Raw genomic sequence first — 16,739 nt, 5'->3', positions numbered from 1 at the left:
ACTTTCGCTAGGCCTGCTTATCTGCTCCTTTTCATGGCAATACTTTTCTCTAATTACCAGCCAATTAATTTTTATATTCAACCAGAGTTAGGTTTATTGAGATGGATGAAATATATATATATATATATATGCTATAGAGAAATATCGTACTCCAAGCTTTGTTGAAAGTGCAACGGGGGTCCAGAGGGGACGGTGCATCAAACCGGAAGAGGTTGGACGGCGTCACTCGCTCTATTTTGCGAACTGAGGCGAGCGTTGAGCGGGTTTTCTGGAAGCGTCTTCCTCATACTCCCTGGGGCTGGACTGAGTGAGGGTGTAGGGGTTCCCACCCGAATTGGAAGGCTCACTGGGGACGTGGAAAGCGTTGCTCATTTCCTCTCCATGGTATTGTTCACCCTGCTCGCCTTTTCCTGAACTGTGGAGGGTTCAACTCTGGCGGGGCGGCAACCAAGCGCCCAACTGAGTCTCTGATAATGACCAATATACGTTAACTCCCATTTAGTGAACATTGAGTATGCTAAAAACGGTACACACTTGGTGTCTATTTAAGCCTCACATTTTTTGTGAAGTAGGCTTTATCCGTCGCTTAGAGATGTGTTACAAATCCGGTCAAAGTTATACAGACAGCTTAGTAAACGAACAAAAACAAATAGTAGTGATGAACTGCGGAAAGCTGTTCATTTTTAGTTAGCAAAGAAGATCTTATCTTTTTGGAGACGCCAGATTTAGCAAATAAAAATCCAGGACTGCCAATTAAGTGAATTAAAAAAAAATAAGGATAATGCTGCATACTTACACCTAAAAATTTCTTTTTCTGAAATTCAAACTTAACTGATCTATTTCTCATAAGTCCCTTGAAAGGAAAGGATCTTGGTTTGTTTGTGTACCAGAAAGAAGTCCAGTCTAACTTGCAGTGAGCCCAGGGAAGAGTAGCAGGTTGGAAAGTCACCCACTACATTGAGTGAGCAACAGTATGAAGGTCTGCGTTTTCTACTTATTTATACAGAGAAAGCGAAACTTTACTTTAATGGTGATCTCACCCCCGAGAACGGTTACAATCGGCATTTTAAAAAAATGTTTAGTTTAGTTTTTTTTTTTTTTTTAATTTGGAGCTAAGAATCGTAACCAGTGCCTCAAGCCTCCTATGCAAGGGCTCTACCACTGAGCCACAACCCCAGCCCTACAACCAGCATTTTATCCCCTAGAGTGCAAGTTTCTTCCTCTGATTTCTCATTGGCTGAGCACTAATGGAGTGTGTGTTTTAAGAAAAAGAGAAGGCATTGGAGTAGTTTTGCTTGCAGTTTTGGGAAATAATTTTAACTTTCATTTTTCTCAAAGGAGGAAAGCTAATTGTTGCTTAATCATGAAGGGAAGTTTTGTGTATCCTAATTCTCATTGGCTTCCATATAGTTTTGTTTCACAGTTTTCATAGAGCCTTAATAGCCCAAGAATGGCTGTGCATTTAGCCACAGATCCTGGGTTCCATCCTCAGCACCACCAAAAAAGAAGAGAAAAAGGAAAAATATTAAGCTGTGCGCTGTGGTGCACACCTGTAATCCCAATGGCTGGGGAGGCTGAGGCAGGAGGATTGAGTGTTCAAAGCCAGCCTCATCAAAAGCAAGGTGCTAAGCAACTAACTGATACTCTTTCTTCTAAATAAAATACAAAATAAGGATGGGGATATGGCTCAGTAGTCAAGTGCCCCTGAGTTCAATCCCCATTACCCACCTTCCATGCCCCTACCCCCCAAAAATCAAATACACATATCTAGTAAGGCATTGTATAATTAAAAACAACTTTTTGTTAAGTTTTTTCCTGATTCTTTTATTTTAAAATTGAGGTATAATTCATAAACATAAAAATCACTCTTTTCAAACGACATAGTTCAGTGGCTTTTAGTACTCTCATACAAATTTGTGCAACCATAATGCTAGGCAATTCCAGAATCTTTATCATCCCCCAAAGAAATACCACACCCACCAGCAGTCAGTCTCCATTCCCACTTACCCCAGTTACCGGTAACTACCACTCTACTTTGTGTTTCCATGGATTTACCTAATCTGAATATTTAAATCATACATTAAGGGACCTTAATAGGCTTCTCTTAAAAATTTTTCTTTTCTTTCTTGCAATTTGGAATTGAAACAGGAACCCTTTATCACTGAGCTACATCCTCAGTCTTTTTTTTTTTTTTAATTTTGAGACAAGGTCTTGCTAAGTTGCTGAGCGTCTCACTAAATTCCTGAGGCCTGCCTCAGCCTCCCAAGTGATTGGGATTACAGGTGTGCACTGGCTATTGTGATGGACCCCAACCCCCACACCCCACAGTGGAGAACCTAGGGGTATATTTTACCACTGAGCTACATTCCTACCCCTTTTTATTTTTTATTTTGAGACAGGGTCTCACTGTCCAGGCTAGTCTTAAACTTGTAATTCCTCTGCCTCAGCCTTCTGAATCGCTAGGATTACAGGGGTGCACCATCACACAAAGCTTCACTTAGAATATTTTCAAATTTCATCTGTATTGTAATATGTATTAGTGTCTTATTCCCTTTTAGTGGCTGAAAAGTGTTCTATTGCATGGTTATACCACATTTTGTTGATCCATTCTCCCATGGGAAGATTTTAATTAGGGGAGTAAACTTTCATGATACATGTTTAAAAAGACAATTCTGATTTCAGAATATAGAGTGGATTATTAGGGCAGGAATAAACAGAGCAGCTGAACAAATGATAGGACATTTACAGGAATGGGAGATATTAGGATTAGAGTATATTTGCAGAAGAAAATCAAGAGAGTGTCTAGACCATATTAAATTTTAGATATTTGTTAGGTTCCAGGAGGTTATTTCTCATATCCATAGGCAGTTGGATATGAATCTGGATGTGGAAAGGTCAGGCATGAGAAGACCTGCTCTTATTTGAGAGGTCTAGGGCAAGTATCCAAATGGAGGCCCACATAGCATTTTAAATCAAGCTGTTAAATAGAATGTGTTTGATTTTTCTATTTTGAAAATGTATCTTCCTAAAGACCTGAAAGACCAGACTGGATTTGAATTGGGGATTGTTGGTTTTCTTTTCAGGTTACTCTACCACTGAGCTGTATCCCTAGCACTATTTTTTTCTTTTTCTTTGAGATAGGGTTTCACTAAGTTGCTTAGGGCCTTGCCAAGTTGCTGAGGCTGACCTTAAATATGTGATCCTCCTGTCTCAACATCCCAAGTTGCTGGGGTTATAGGCACATGCCACTGTTCTAGTCTTTCTTTGTCTTCTTAAAGTTCTGAGCCATAACATACATCTACAGGTAAGTTAGTCCTTGCTCATGGTACCAGGACCATGTTCAGTCCTTGGCTCTGTTGCCAATCCAAAAATGAGAACAAAGTTTTTAGAAAAAAGAAATTTTATTTATTTGCTAGCAAAGGAGAAACACAGAGACTCCTGTCCCAGACTTAAGGCAAGAAAGAGATAAGTCTCCAGTTTATAGGACCCACATGAGTGATTCTGAATTTTTTTAATGTTTATTTTTAGTTGTAGTTGGACACAATACCTTTATTTATTTATTTATTTTTTTTTTTATGTGGTGCTGAGGATACAACCCAGGGCCTTGCATGTGCTAGATGAGTGCTCTACCACTGAGCCACAATTCTGAATTTTGAAATGTCATTTATTTTTCTTATCCCCAGTATTTTCTTCAAGCAACTTTGCAGAATTTAGTCAATCTTAAATTAGCTTATTTATGCAAAATAAAAGTTCCATTAGAAAATACAATTTTCCTTTAGGCAAGCTGATCTAATTTAATCTTCTTTTAGTTTTAATCATTGTTTTGTTACATACCATAAAAATATCTCTGACTGCTAGAGATGGTGAGCATTTTTTCGTGTACTTGTTGATTGACTGTATGTCCTCCTCTGAGAAGTGTCTGTTCAGGTCCTTGGCCCATTTGTTGATTGGGTTGTTTGTTTTCTTATTGTTTAATTTTTTGAGTATTTTGTATACTGTGGATATTAGGGCTCTATCTGAAGTGTGAGGAGTAAAAATTTAGACAGGGTCTCACAAAGTTGGCCAGGTTGGTTTTGAGCTAGAGGGTTCCTGTGATTCTCCATCACCCTCCTAAGTAGCTGAGTCTACGTACAACAGCATGCCCAGCTAGTGAAGTGTTTTTTTAAAACAAAGGTGCCAAGGTCACTCAGCTAGGGATGCAAAAATGCACATGGATCTATATGCAGAATTAACCCTATGCAAAAATTATACCATTTATTGTCACCGCATACACAAATTAACTCTAACTGGATCATAGACCCAAGTAAACAAAATTAGAAGAAAACATAGGAGAAAATCTTCATGATTTTCTGTCTTTATAGATGATTTCACTGTCACAATCTATAAAAGAAATATATACACTGGGTTTTATCAAAGTTAAAAACTTGCTTTTCAAAAGATACCATCAAGAAAAGGATTAGACATTGAGTTGTAGTGGCACATACCATTGATCCCAGCAACTTGGGAGGCCAAGGCAGGAGGATTACAAGTTCGAGGCCAGACTGGGCAATTTAGCAAGACCCTGTCTCAAAATTTTAAAAAGGATTGTATGTAGTTCAGTGCTAGAGTGCCCTGAGTTCAGTCCCCAGCACCCCAGTATTGGAAGGGGAAAAAAAAGGGGGATTAGACAGGGTTGAGTAAAGCTCAGTGATGGAGTACTTTGCTAAGTATGCACAAGACTTTGGGTTCAGTCCCTAGTACTGGAAAAAAATCTGATAAGACAGTCAGGAGGATATATTTATAAATTATCTGATAAAACCCTTATAGCCAGAATGAATATAATTTTATTTTTATTCTCTAGCTGGGCACCTGTGATACCAGCAGCTCTGGAGGCTAAGGCAAGAGGATCTTGAGTTCGAAGCCAGCCTCAGCAAAAGTGAGGTGCTAAGCAACTCAGTGAGACTCTGTCTCTAAATAAAATACAAAATAGGGCTGGGTTGTGGCTCAGGGGTTGAGTGCCCCTGAGTTGAATCCCTGTTAAACCCCCCATCCAGCCCCCCAAAAAGGAATTCTACTGATTGAGACAAACTCATTAAAGATAATCTTTCTAGGCTAATATCAATTGATGGGGGATTTGAATTATATCTGCAAATTTTCTTTATTGCAGCACCAAATTAGTGTTTGATTGAATAACTGGGAGAAAGCATATCATACAAAAGATTGCTGCCTTCTCTACAGTTAGTATAGTTAAGCCTAATCAAATTAGCACTCAAAAGACCATCACAAACTTATAAAAGTATTTTGTTTTCTACAGAAAGATAGTTTGCTTTTACAAACTACCAGGACAAGCTGGGCATGGTGGCACACATCTGTGATCCTGCAGGAGATTGAGGCAAGAGGATCACAAGTTTGAGGCCAGCCTCAGCAACTTATCGAGGCCCTAAGTAATTTAGTGAAATCCTGTCTTAAAATAAAAATATAAAAAGGGCTGGGGATATTGCTCAGTGCCAAAGCACTCCTGGGTTCACACCCTGGTAACCAAACAAAAAACCCACAAACACAAAAAAAAACTATCAGGGCATTCTATTTTGTCATTCACTGACTTAAATGACATTTTGGAGCACTTACTGTGTGTCAGACATAATAGTGTAAGGCTGTGTAGGGACGGCCCAAGATGGCTATAGTTAGGCTTCTTCACTAAGGCTTCTGGCAGGCTGTTTTTAGATATAGCTAAAGTCATAGTCTGATTCAGCATATGTACTCAAGGTCATAAACAGTGCTTGTGAGCATGCATTCACTTATGTAACTCATTGGCAATGTGCCTTCTTTGTCTGGTCTGCATATAAAAAAGGCCTATGAAAGGACTCAAGGGTGCTGAAATCAGGCTGGGGCTACTGTTGCTTCCAAATACAGCATGACTACTCTACCAATGGCATCTTACTTCATTTGCTGGGATCCTGAATCTCTTTCCCAGGGTCTGAGCCTCAGCAGGATAGGCTATACCCTCATTTAATTTTTTTTTTTTTAAACCTGGTGACTGGCACAGAGAAAGTACTCAAAGGTTTGTCAAATGACTATGCCAGTCACACAACCCTGATTTTGTTTAGGTATAGACTAATCATGTATGCTGTTCTTTTTAAAATTTTTTAAAAAAATTTTTTAGTTGTAGTTGGACACGATATCTTTTTAAAATTTATTCATTTATTTTTTAATGTGGTGCTGAGGATCAAACCCATCCAAGGCCTTTTATGTTCTAGGCAAGCGCTCTACCGCTGAGCCATAACCCCAGCCCCATGTATGCTATTCTTTAGAGGGAGTATATACTGTGCAGCTTCCAATTGCAACATTTCACATTTGCTTTCCAGACATACAAAGTTCACACCTTACCTATTTGATTTTGGCAAGATTTCCTGAAATTACTGTAAACTAACAGCAAATATAAAAACAAGATAAATTATATTGCTGATTAGTTGTAATATTTACAAGTCACTATGGGTACACTTGATTTTTTTTCTTTTCTTTTTTGACTTGGGATTGAACTCAGGGGCATTTTACCACTGAGTAAAGCGCCACTCCCTCCCCGCCCTTTTAAAATTTTTTTGAGGCAGGATCTCGGTAAATTGTTAAGGCTGGCTTCAAATTTGTGACCTGTCTGCCTCAGCCTCCCCAATCTCTGGGATTACAGGCATGCGCCACAGCTCCCTGAACTATGGGGACACTTGAAGACTTGATTCTCCTCTGAGAGTAAGTATTTATATAAACCTGTTTATTTTCTAGCGGATTAAAATTTCCAGTCACACAGTTTTTCGAGTTTGAAGGTCCTGATTTTCTGAACCCTTTTCGAAGAAAGACAGGTAATCTGACTCACCCTCCATTTACTTGAATAATGGGAATTATTGTTGTGACAGGTGATCTAAATCTGTTGTGCTTCACAACAGGCTCTCCAGGCAACCTTCATTCAGCCCTTCTGGCATTGGCCACAGGGTTTCTATGGCGACAACATTGCTAACACTGGGTTGAGGATTGCTGTTCACCAGTTACTGGACCTGGAGCCTGTGAGATGCCTGAGGATACCCCTCCTTACCTCTTTACTTTCACCAGAGGAGAAGTCTCTTTTCTTTTTCTCCCCCTGTCACTCGTCCTCTCCCCCTACTTTGCCTCTCTCTCTTACACTCTTCTCCTCTTTCCCTCTGTCTCATATTTGGGAGGGAGATGAGATCTAAAAGGGTGTAGAATTTTATTTTGGTCTTGAGATGTTATGAATATATTGAGGCTTGCTTTTACAATAATGGCTATATGGAACTTTTCAGAGTATATTTTAATTTTTAGGGGACAAGATGTCAGATCCAAACAAAGCTGCCATTGAAGCAGAAAAGGAGGCTTTGAACTTGAAATTACCCCCTATTGTCCATCCCCCAGAAGACATAGGGGTTGATACACCACAACAAAGTAAGCTGCTAAACTACAAAAGATCCAAGGAGCAGCAGAAGACCATCAATCAGTTAGTGTAAGTAGCATATCAGTAATTAATTCTTGCTTGGAATTCAAGTGAACTGATTAGTGTTCATATTCTCATAAAAAAGTTTTAAGCATTGTAGGTTGTTTACAGGCAAGATACTATCAGGAAAACAGTTAAAAAGTAATCATAATGATAGCTAATATTATATAGTGCTTACTTTTTCAGATATTGTTCTTTTCACTTATATTTCTCACAACAGCCAAATAAGGTAGGCACTATTATTTCTACTTTTTAGATGAGTAAACTGAAGTACTGAGAAGTTAAGTAATTTGCCCAAGGTCGCATAGCTGGGGTTGAGACTTAGGTGGTCTGGTTCTAGAGTTCACATACTTGAAGCACCATACTATTCTACCTCTCAAGTTGGTAAACCAAATAATTGGGTCTGTAAAAATAGCATTTCATTTGAAAAAATACTTAAGAAAGTAAATTATCTTTAAACTACTTGTAATTAATTTTTTTTCTATATAAAAGAAAACATAGTCTAACATCTTGCTTGTCTCCCCCAATTTAGTGGAAATTAATTTAGGTACCAGTAACCAAAGGCTGTGATAATGCTGATGCAGTTCAATTCAATAGTTAGAATTTCCTGGGTACCTGACTCTGTTGGACTCTGGGGATAAAAAGAAGAAAAAGACGTGGATCTTGTTTACAAAATTCCAACCTAACAAAATTCCAACCTGTTAAATGGGAGATTTCTTTCTGCTTCTCTTTCTGGATTCTCTTTCCTTTCTTTGTTAGCTTCTTTTATCAACAATTTTACAATTGATTGGGTTTTATTATAACATTGTCAATGATCATATTTGAAAGCAAATGAAAGAGAATAAAAAAAGGAAAAAAAATGGAGACAGTCCTCAATGCATCAGCAATGCTTTATTAAGCAGCGGAGGAGCACATTTTCAGGAAAATGGTGACTGGCTATAGCAAGGGTCTGAGTTTTATAGGGTTTAGTAGGACCACACCATGGGAAGAGTTTGTCAGATACTTTTGGTGGGCTTACTTTTGGCAGGCAGGGGAACTTTGGCAGATAAGGGAAATTGCAAAAAGTCCTCAGTTTCCTTTTCCCCCACTAGGGGTTGTAAATTTCCACCTCCGTCAGTGTTGTCACTTTAATAATTTAAATATTGGCTTATGTTACTTTTCTTACAGCTAAATAGATGTGTTAATCATATAACTTTTTTAGATTTTAATTTTTTATTAGGTCATCAATCTTTACTCATATTTAAATCTAAATTTATAGGTGTAATGACAAATACCAATACATGTACTATTAAACATCTTTTATCCCCGTCATTTCTAAGACTCATATTGTTTCAGAAGACTTAAAAGGGAGTTCACTAGGAGTTAAGACTGTTCTTCCTCTGAAGCTTTTCATTATCTCATATTGCCATATTGAATTACTCACAATTCTAGAATGAATCTTATTTTCACAGTTTAAAGATGGACTCCACAATTTGCTTCACTGTACTGCCTGACTAAATACTTAACACTAATTCTTCAATGCTTATTTATGGATCTCCTCCTTTGGAAAGCCTCCAAATCCCTTCTTTATCCCCTCTACATATTTCTCTTAAATCATTGTATCACCAGAGAAGAGATATCTCTGGAAAAGTGTACCAAGGAGATCTCAGAAGGGGGGAGACTTGACTTAGTATTAATGGGGTTGTTGATGTATGTGACAGAAAAGAATTTCTGCATGTGTTAGTAGAGGCACAGAGATTTATTTAGGAAAGCAAGTAGTATACATTCAAGGGAGAATGAGGATCAACCAGCTTAAGAGTGAGAGGTGCATTTTCAGTGTTCTTGACTATTCTTTTAAAGGTAAGTTGGTGAGGGGTGGGTATGGGAAGGTATTTAAGGGTGACATCAGTCTGGCTAGTTTCAGGATCCTTAGGCTGATGTGGTCCCTAGATAATGTTGGAAAGCCCCAATATTATAGGTTTTTAAAATGTCATCTCTCTATTAATCTGTTTATTAGTGGGCTGACAATGCACAAGATAATTTTTATAAGTGAGTAACTTTTTAAGATTTATGGATTTCCCAGAAATTTAGGAGTGACAGGGCTGAAAAGGTATGCAGAACTTTAAATTAAAATTATATTTCTTTGTCCTTCCTTACACCTATTTTTATTTCTTCTAACCTCAATTTAGAATATTCAGGGGTGTTTAGAAATATTAAGTACTTGCTATTATACAGATGCTGTGTTTGCTCCTAGGGAGATCATAAAAAACACCAAGGGAAGAACTGTGCTGAGTGGTAGAGTGCTTGCCTAGTATGTGTGAGGCATTGGGTTCAATTCTCAGCACCACACAGAAAAATAAATAATTAAAATAAAGTTATTATGTCTAACTACATCTAAATATATTTTTTTAAATATTTATTTCTTTTAGTTATTGGCGGACACAACATCTTTGTTTGTATGTGGTGCTGAGGATCAAACCCAGGCCGCACGCATGCCAGGCGAGCGCGCTACCGCTTGAGCCACATCCCCAGCCCAAAATATTTTTTAAAAGGAACTATATGCATTTAAGAAGTTTGTATACTAGTGGGAGGAGACAGTAAATGAGTAAAGAAAAAAAAGTTATGTTAGTCTTTTTTAGATTGTGATAGATGCTATGAAGAAGTAAGATAATGAGATATACAGACAGGGAAGGTGTTCCCAGGAACACTGCAGGAAAGGCCTCTGGAGATAATATTTAAGTAAAGATCTAAACAATGGGAAGAAACCTGTCACTCAAATAAGCAGGAGCAAAGCACTCTAAGAAAGGTGATAGCAGCCACAAAAACCTTGAAATATGAATGTTTTAGTCTGTTGCAGCAGTTGACAAATGCCTGTATTACTGGAGTATCACAAGTCTGGGGAAGAGTGGTGTGAAGACAGAGAAGAAAGTGGGGCAAATTGCATGAGGTTTTATAGGCCATGATAATGAACTCAGATCTTTTTAGTGTAATAGAAGCTGTTGAAATATTCTAAATGGGGATGAATGTGAAATCTGATTTACATTTAAAACATTCCAGTTATTAAGAATATACAGAGTGGTGGAGAAGAAGGCTAGAGTAAAAGGAAAGAAGCCAGGTCAGATGCTATCACAGTAGCATAGATGAGAGCATATGGTAATTTGGGAGAGAAGATTTTCGAGGCTATGTTTTGGAACCAGAGTCAGTAGGACTTGCTATTAGATTTGCTTCGTTAGCTGGGTGGATGGTAGTGTCATTTATAGAGAATTGGAAGTCCAGGAGATGGGGGTTAAAAAAAAAAAAAAACATTAACTCACTTTTGGAGCTGAATTGCCTATGTAATTTAAGGGAAAATGTTATTAGGAAGTTGATATTAGTAAGAGAAGTCTAGGCTGAAGATAGAAATTTGGGGATCACCAACATTTAGACGATTTTTAAAGATAGGGGAATGATTGAAAATCACTAAGATGGGGGTAGGGGAGGAGGAGCCAAAGGGGGAAGAAGGAGGAAGAGGCAGAGGGTTGAGGGAAATATGAAGTGAAAAACCTAGGGCTGAGGTATTAGGAATTAGATGCAGTGTGGGGCAAGGGAAACTAAATATGACTGATAAAGCAGAAGGAAAAGCAACAGAAAAGAGAATTACAGGGAGCATTGCTGTTTTTTTCCTAGTAGTATTTCTCTTCCACTAAACTCTCACATGCTTAAGGAGAGAAATTTCAACACAAAACATAGTGTTTGGTATGTTATTATTGGTGAATGAATGTGATTGTGCTTTATACAGATTTGTAAATAGTACCACATTTATTTGGCTGCTTAATCAAAAAATACTGCCTCAAAATTTTCTGAAGTATAATGTCATATTTAATATCAGACTTAGAATTGCCATATGTTTCTTTGGGAATAAAGCATTTAGAATTGGAAGTTTTAATGCTGGAAACATGTCTTTCTGGATGGCCACAGCTTTGGGATTTTCTATTTCCTCATATTAGACAATTGGAGAATTAGACAATTGGAATGCAAGCTTGTTTCAAAGATGGGATGAGGTTTGTGGAATAGAGTCCAGGGTGAGGTAGAATGTAAGGAATTCTAAGCAGAATTGGGCCCGCTGCTGGTACCAGTTCCTGAGACCCACATCGATGAGTCAGCATCATTTCATACCTTTCCCAAGTTCTGGGAAAGAGCTGCCTTCTTCCTTAGCTACTACTTCCTTTCTTGAATTAAACCAGTATTTCTCTTTTTTACCACATGTGGTCATCCACAGTCCTGTGAAATCCAGTTTTTGTTTATTACTTTTAAATTGTTAATATACAGAGCAAAAACAGGGAGTAAAAAGCTCATTATTATGTCCTTCCCAGTTCTTTTTATTCATAGACAGTAGGAGAAAACATGTTCCAGAAATTGTTGCTTTATTAAGATGTGGCATTTTGGGGCTGGGGATGTGGCTCAAGCGGTAGCACGCTCGCCTGGCATGCGTGCGGCCCGGGTTCGATCCTCAGCACCACATACAAACAAAGATGTTGTGTCTGCCGAAAACTAAAAAATAAATATCAAAAATTCTTTCTCTATCTCTCTCTCTCTCTCACCTCTCTCTTTAAAAAAAAAAAAAAAAGATGTGGCATTTTCATATAGAAAGTTCAAGGAAATTGGCATTTATCTTTATGTTGGGCTAACTACAGTGCAAGCCTGCCTACACAAATGCCAATTAGCATACCAATGTATAAGTAACATTCCTTGAAAGTAGCAATTGCTGAAATCTAGGCTATTCAGGGAGAAATGAAGAAGGGTCTTGAAGATTAACAAAGAAAAGAGGAGGGTCAGGTGTGGTGGTGCACATCTGTAATCCTAGAAACTCAGGAGGCTGAGAAAAGAGGATGGCAAGTTCAAGGTCAGCCTCAGCAATTTAGTGAAGTCCTAAGCAACTTACTGTAGACCTTGTCTCAAAAATAAATAAATAAATAAAAAGGACTGGGGATGTGGCTCAGTAGTAAAGAGCTTCTGGGTTTTATCCCCAGTATCCAAAAAAAAAAAAAAAGGAGTATTTTCCACTTAATGTCAAAAAAGTCTTAAGATGTGGCTGTGGTTGTGGCTTGCCTTGCACATGTGAGGCACTGGGTTTGATCCTCAGCATCACATAAAAATAAATAAAGATATTGTGTCTATGTGTAAGCTAAAATATATTTTTAAAAAGTCTTAGGAGTTTAGTACAGGCTCAGTAAGATTCAATAGGGGTGGTAAGGGTACTCAAAAAAGCAAATGCAGTCTTAGGCTGCTTTAATAAATGTAGAATGTCTAGTATAGGGAAGAGGAAAAATTCACTCTGTACTTTTCAACATCTGGGATCCTGGGATCACATTTTAAGAGAGACATTGATAAACCAGAGGAGGGAGGAAATTTGAAACCACAAAATTTACTTAATTGGTGAGAATATAGACTCTCACATCACTCAGGCCTTGATTCATATCCCATCTCTGCAGTCATGTGAATTTGACAAGTTATATAACTTTACTTATCCTTATATACCTACCTATAAAAGGAGAAAAGAGGGGCTGGGGTTGTGGCTCAATGGTAGAGCGCTTGCCTGGCATGTGCAAGGCCCTGGGTTCAATCCTCAGCACCACATAAAAATAAATAAATAAAGATATTGTGTCCAACTACAACTAAAAAATAAAATATTTTTAAAAAATATGGAGAAAAGAATATTGCTTACTTAGGATTGGTATGAGAGTTAAATGAAATCCATGCTTGTAAAGGTCTTAAGTCAATGCCTAGGATATAATAAGCTCCTATAAACAGTAACTCTTATTAATAGGAGTAGTTGAAGGAACTGGGCAGGTTATCAAGTTTTTGGAAGAGTAACATGGAAGAATCTGACCCTTTGTATATAGCTGCAGAGAATAGACGTATAAAGCCACAAGTCAATATAAGAAATTTGTTTCTAAGAAAATGAATTTAACTGATAATAAATTGGGTTGTCTCAGAAAGTGATGATGACTGACCATCCCCCCACTGAGCCCTTGCCCTGGGTTACCATGGGTATAGCTTGATATTGTTGAGAATGTTCACATATCAAGCAAAGTACTGAACTAGACATCTGATATTTTCCCCACATCCACTATTCTGGTCGTTCATTCATTAAGTATTTATTGAGCTTATGTACCTTGGAATAGTGAGTAAAACAGACATGGCCCTTTATGCCCAGGCTATGGTTCCCGTAACCACACTTATTGTGAAATTCCTTTTGGTTCTTCTCTTACCTTTCTAATGGTATCTCCTTCATCCTTCAGTTGTTTTGTTTTGTACTGGGGATTGAATGCAGGGGCGCTTAACCACTGAGCCACATCCCCAGCCCTTTTTACTTTTTATTTTGATAGAGGGTTTTGCTAAGTTGCTTAAGGCCTCACTAAGTTGTTGAGGCTGGTTTTGAACTCGAGATCCTCCCACCTCAGTCTCCCATCTCCTGAGTCTCTGGGATTACAGGTGTGTGCCACTGCACCCCACTCGGTTGTTGTTTTTTAATAATTCTTGTCATACTTGGCATCCTCCAATCTTTCTGAGGTCTCTTTTCCTTGAATGTCTTCTTCTTTGGTCATCTTTTAAAATGTATCTGGCCTTTATAAATGGTTAGGTTTGTCTTAAAATGTTCCTTGCTCAAAAGCTCTTCGTCATTCCCATTGTTGATTAAATGCAAAAGTTGCCATTTGAGGCCATTAGGTGGATATTCCAAACCACTTCTCCAGACTTAAGTCCATCTCATCCCGTAAACTTTGGACAGTTTGGACAACTCCTTTTATCCCTTTTTCCTTTGATCCTTCCTTTGCCTTCCTGTTTTTCAGATCCCAGTAAAACCACAGCTCCACCTGAAATCTTCTCTTTAATTTAAAGCTCATTGCAAATGCTGATATGTTCATCAGGTGGAACAAACTCATCTTTCTTCTGAACCACCAGAGTGCCCTTATGGCACTCTCTTTTTCTTTTTTTTTTTTTAGAGAGAGAGAGAATTTTAATATTTATTTTTTTAGTTTTCGGCAGACACCACATCTTTGTATGTGGTACTGAGGATCGAACCCCGGCCGCACGCATGCCAGGCGAGTGTGCTACCGCTTGGGCCACATCCCCAGCCTGGCACTCTCTTATTTTCTCACTCAGTTTATAAATTCCTAGAGATTTATTGCTGCTATATTTTAATAGTACCTAGTATACCATTTGCATGTATTAATATTTGTTGTAAGATGAATTTTTTTATCCAATATGGTACAAATTAATTTAAAGAGGAAATTATATTTTATATATGATAAAAATCCATACACAGTTTTTAAGGTAAAACTGAGTACATATGTGAGCAGATACTGTTCTTATTGGGGATAATGGCAATGAATAAAAAAGTCTACAGTATATATTAAATGTTGGTAAGTGCTATGAAGAAAGATAAATGAAGACAGATAGTGAAAGAGAGAGGTACTTATTTATATAGTAGATAAGGGAAGCCTTCTCTGACAGTATTAATTTGAACAGAGATGATTCCCTCTGCATTGGGACTAATTTTCAAATTGTCAGTAAGTTACAATTGAAAAAGTTGATTTTATTTTTACTCTCACCCTTTTACCTTATACTTGAACAACATAAAATTTTAGGACTCATTGATAATTTTTTCATAGAAAATTTAGTCAGATAAAGAGTTTTTGAATATCTTTTCTTTTAGTGGAATTGAAAAAATGTTAGACTTTCAGTGTTTTTAATAATTTATGCTAATGTTAGCTTCTAGAGTTATATGTTTTTCTAATTATAAATTTCAGAATTGATGGAGCCAAAAAAAATCTAGACAGAACATTGGATAAACGAATACCACCATTACCAGAAGTTGATTATCCTCCAACTGTAAGTTATTTTCTTTTAAAAATACTTATCTTTATACTATATTAATTATTTTAATCTCAATATGAATAATTTTAAATAATAGATACATTTAAAATATTTTCGATTTTTAAAAATTTTCTTCTTAATTATCTTATTTGTTTTTTACAGATGACCAGTGAAATTAAAAGAAAAGGAGTGAGTTCAATTTTTTATTTCTTCTTTTGAAAATGTTCAAATAAATTAATTCAAAGTCATTTTTCTAAGACCCCTTGTTATGCCTCATCCTAGGAAAGAAAGAAATTTAGAAACTGAGGTTTTTGGTTTTTTTTCCTGCCCAAGGAAACAAGCATGTCATGGATAATACGGGGTTTTTCTGGGGTGGGGGTACCAGGGATTGAATTCAGGGGCACTCAACTACTGAGTCACATCTCCAGCCCTATTTTGTATTTTAGAGAGAGGGTCTCACTGAGTTGCATAGTGCCTCACTTTTGCTGAGACTGGCTTTGAATGCTGGATACTCCTGCCTCAGCCTCCCGAGTTGCTGGGATTATAGGCATGTGCCACGGGGCCCAGTGACAATATGGGGTTTAAGAGTTACGCTTTGTTGTCATTTATTATTTGAGGGTTAGTTGTGTAAATAATAGTTCTTATTCCAAACAATTTAAAAAATATTCTGAGTGGCAATTTTAAAGGAAATACATCTTCATTTTAAAATTAAAGCTATAATTGATTATACTGATATTGATATAATGATGGCTATTTATCCAAACAACAGATACCTCATTAAGAATCTAATATATGCTAGATACATACTAGGTGCTAGAGATTCTTTAAAAAAATGACTCTGACTGCATGGATGATGATGTGGGACTGCAAAGTGATTAGCAGAAATATGATAGCATGTAAATATTATTTAATAGGAAGGATACAAAGACTTTTGGAATTAGTTATGTATAAGAGGAAATTATACTGCATGTTCCCAGATGGGGCTATAAGCCTTATAAGTCCTGGAAGGTTTTCTTTTCTTTGAGGATAGAGGGCTGAGAATACCTTCCTATGGGTTGAGGATATATGGAAGAACCTTTCTTTTTTCAGTTAGTCAAGGCTTTGTTCTTTAAATGCCCTTCCCCTTTCTTCCCCTGTCTCTAAACTTTTCTGGAGACTTTAGATGTGCCTCTTTACAAGATATAAGAACTGGAATGTACACCATAACCCCCAAACATGAGGCTGGGTGAATTGTAAGGTGTATTTGTGTATATATTTAGCATTCTTTTTTTTTAATATTTATTTTTTAGTTTTAAGTGAACACAATATCTTTATTTTTCATTTATGTGGTGTGAAGATAGAACCCAGTACCTCATGCATGCGAGGTGAGCACTCTACCACTGAGCCACAACCCCAGCCGCTCCAACTGATTTTTGACAAAAGTAAT

The 16,739-nt window shown here is 37.3% G+C and overlaps 1 protein-coding gene across 1 annotated transcript in view; it reads left to right on the top strand.

The window, feature by feature from the left end:
• Positions 1-6,762: 6,762 nt before the first annotated feature.
• The window catches only part of Dnah12 (dynein axonemal heavy chain 12), a 260,520-nt gene continuing 250,543 nt past the window's right edge, over positions 6,763-16,739 (top strand). Inside the window, exons 1-4 of the mRNA XM_071618864.1 lie at positions 6,763-6,833; positions 7,309-7,486; positions 15,247-15,328; positions 15,476-15,502. Of these exons, the coding sequence (XP_071474965.1) occupies positions 7,317-7,486; positions 15,247-15,328; positions 15,476-15,502 (279 nt within the window). The 5' untranslated portion in view covers positions 6,763-6,833; positions 7,309-7,316. The remainder of the gene's footprint in view (positions 6,834-7,308; positions 7,487-15,246; positions 15,329-15,475; positions 15,503-16,739) is intronic.

This window comes from Marmota flaviventris, chromosome 1 (assembly GCF_047511675.1).
Source record: "Marmota flaviventris isolate mMarFla1 chromosome 1, mMarFla1.hap1, whole genome shotgun sequence".
Classification (NCBI taxonomy): domain Eukaryota; kingdom Metazoa; phylum Chordata; class Mammalia; order Rodentia; family Sciuridae; genus Marmota; species Marmota flaviventris.
This window is presented reverse-complemented; position numbering and strand designations above follow the sequence as displayed.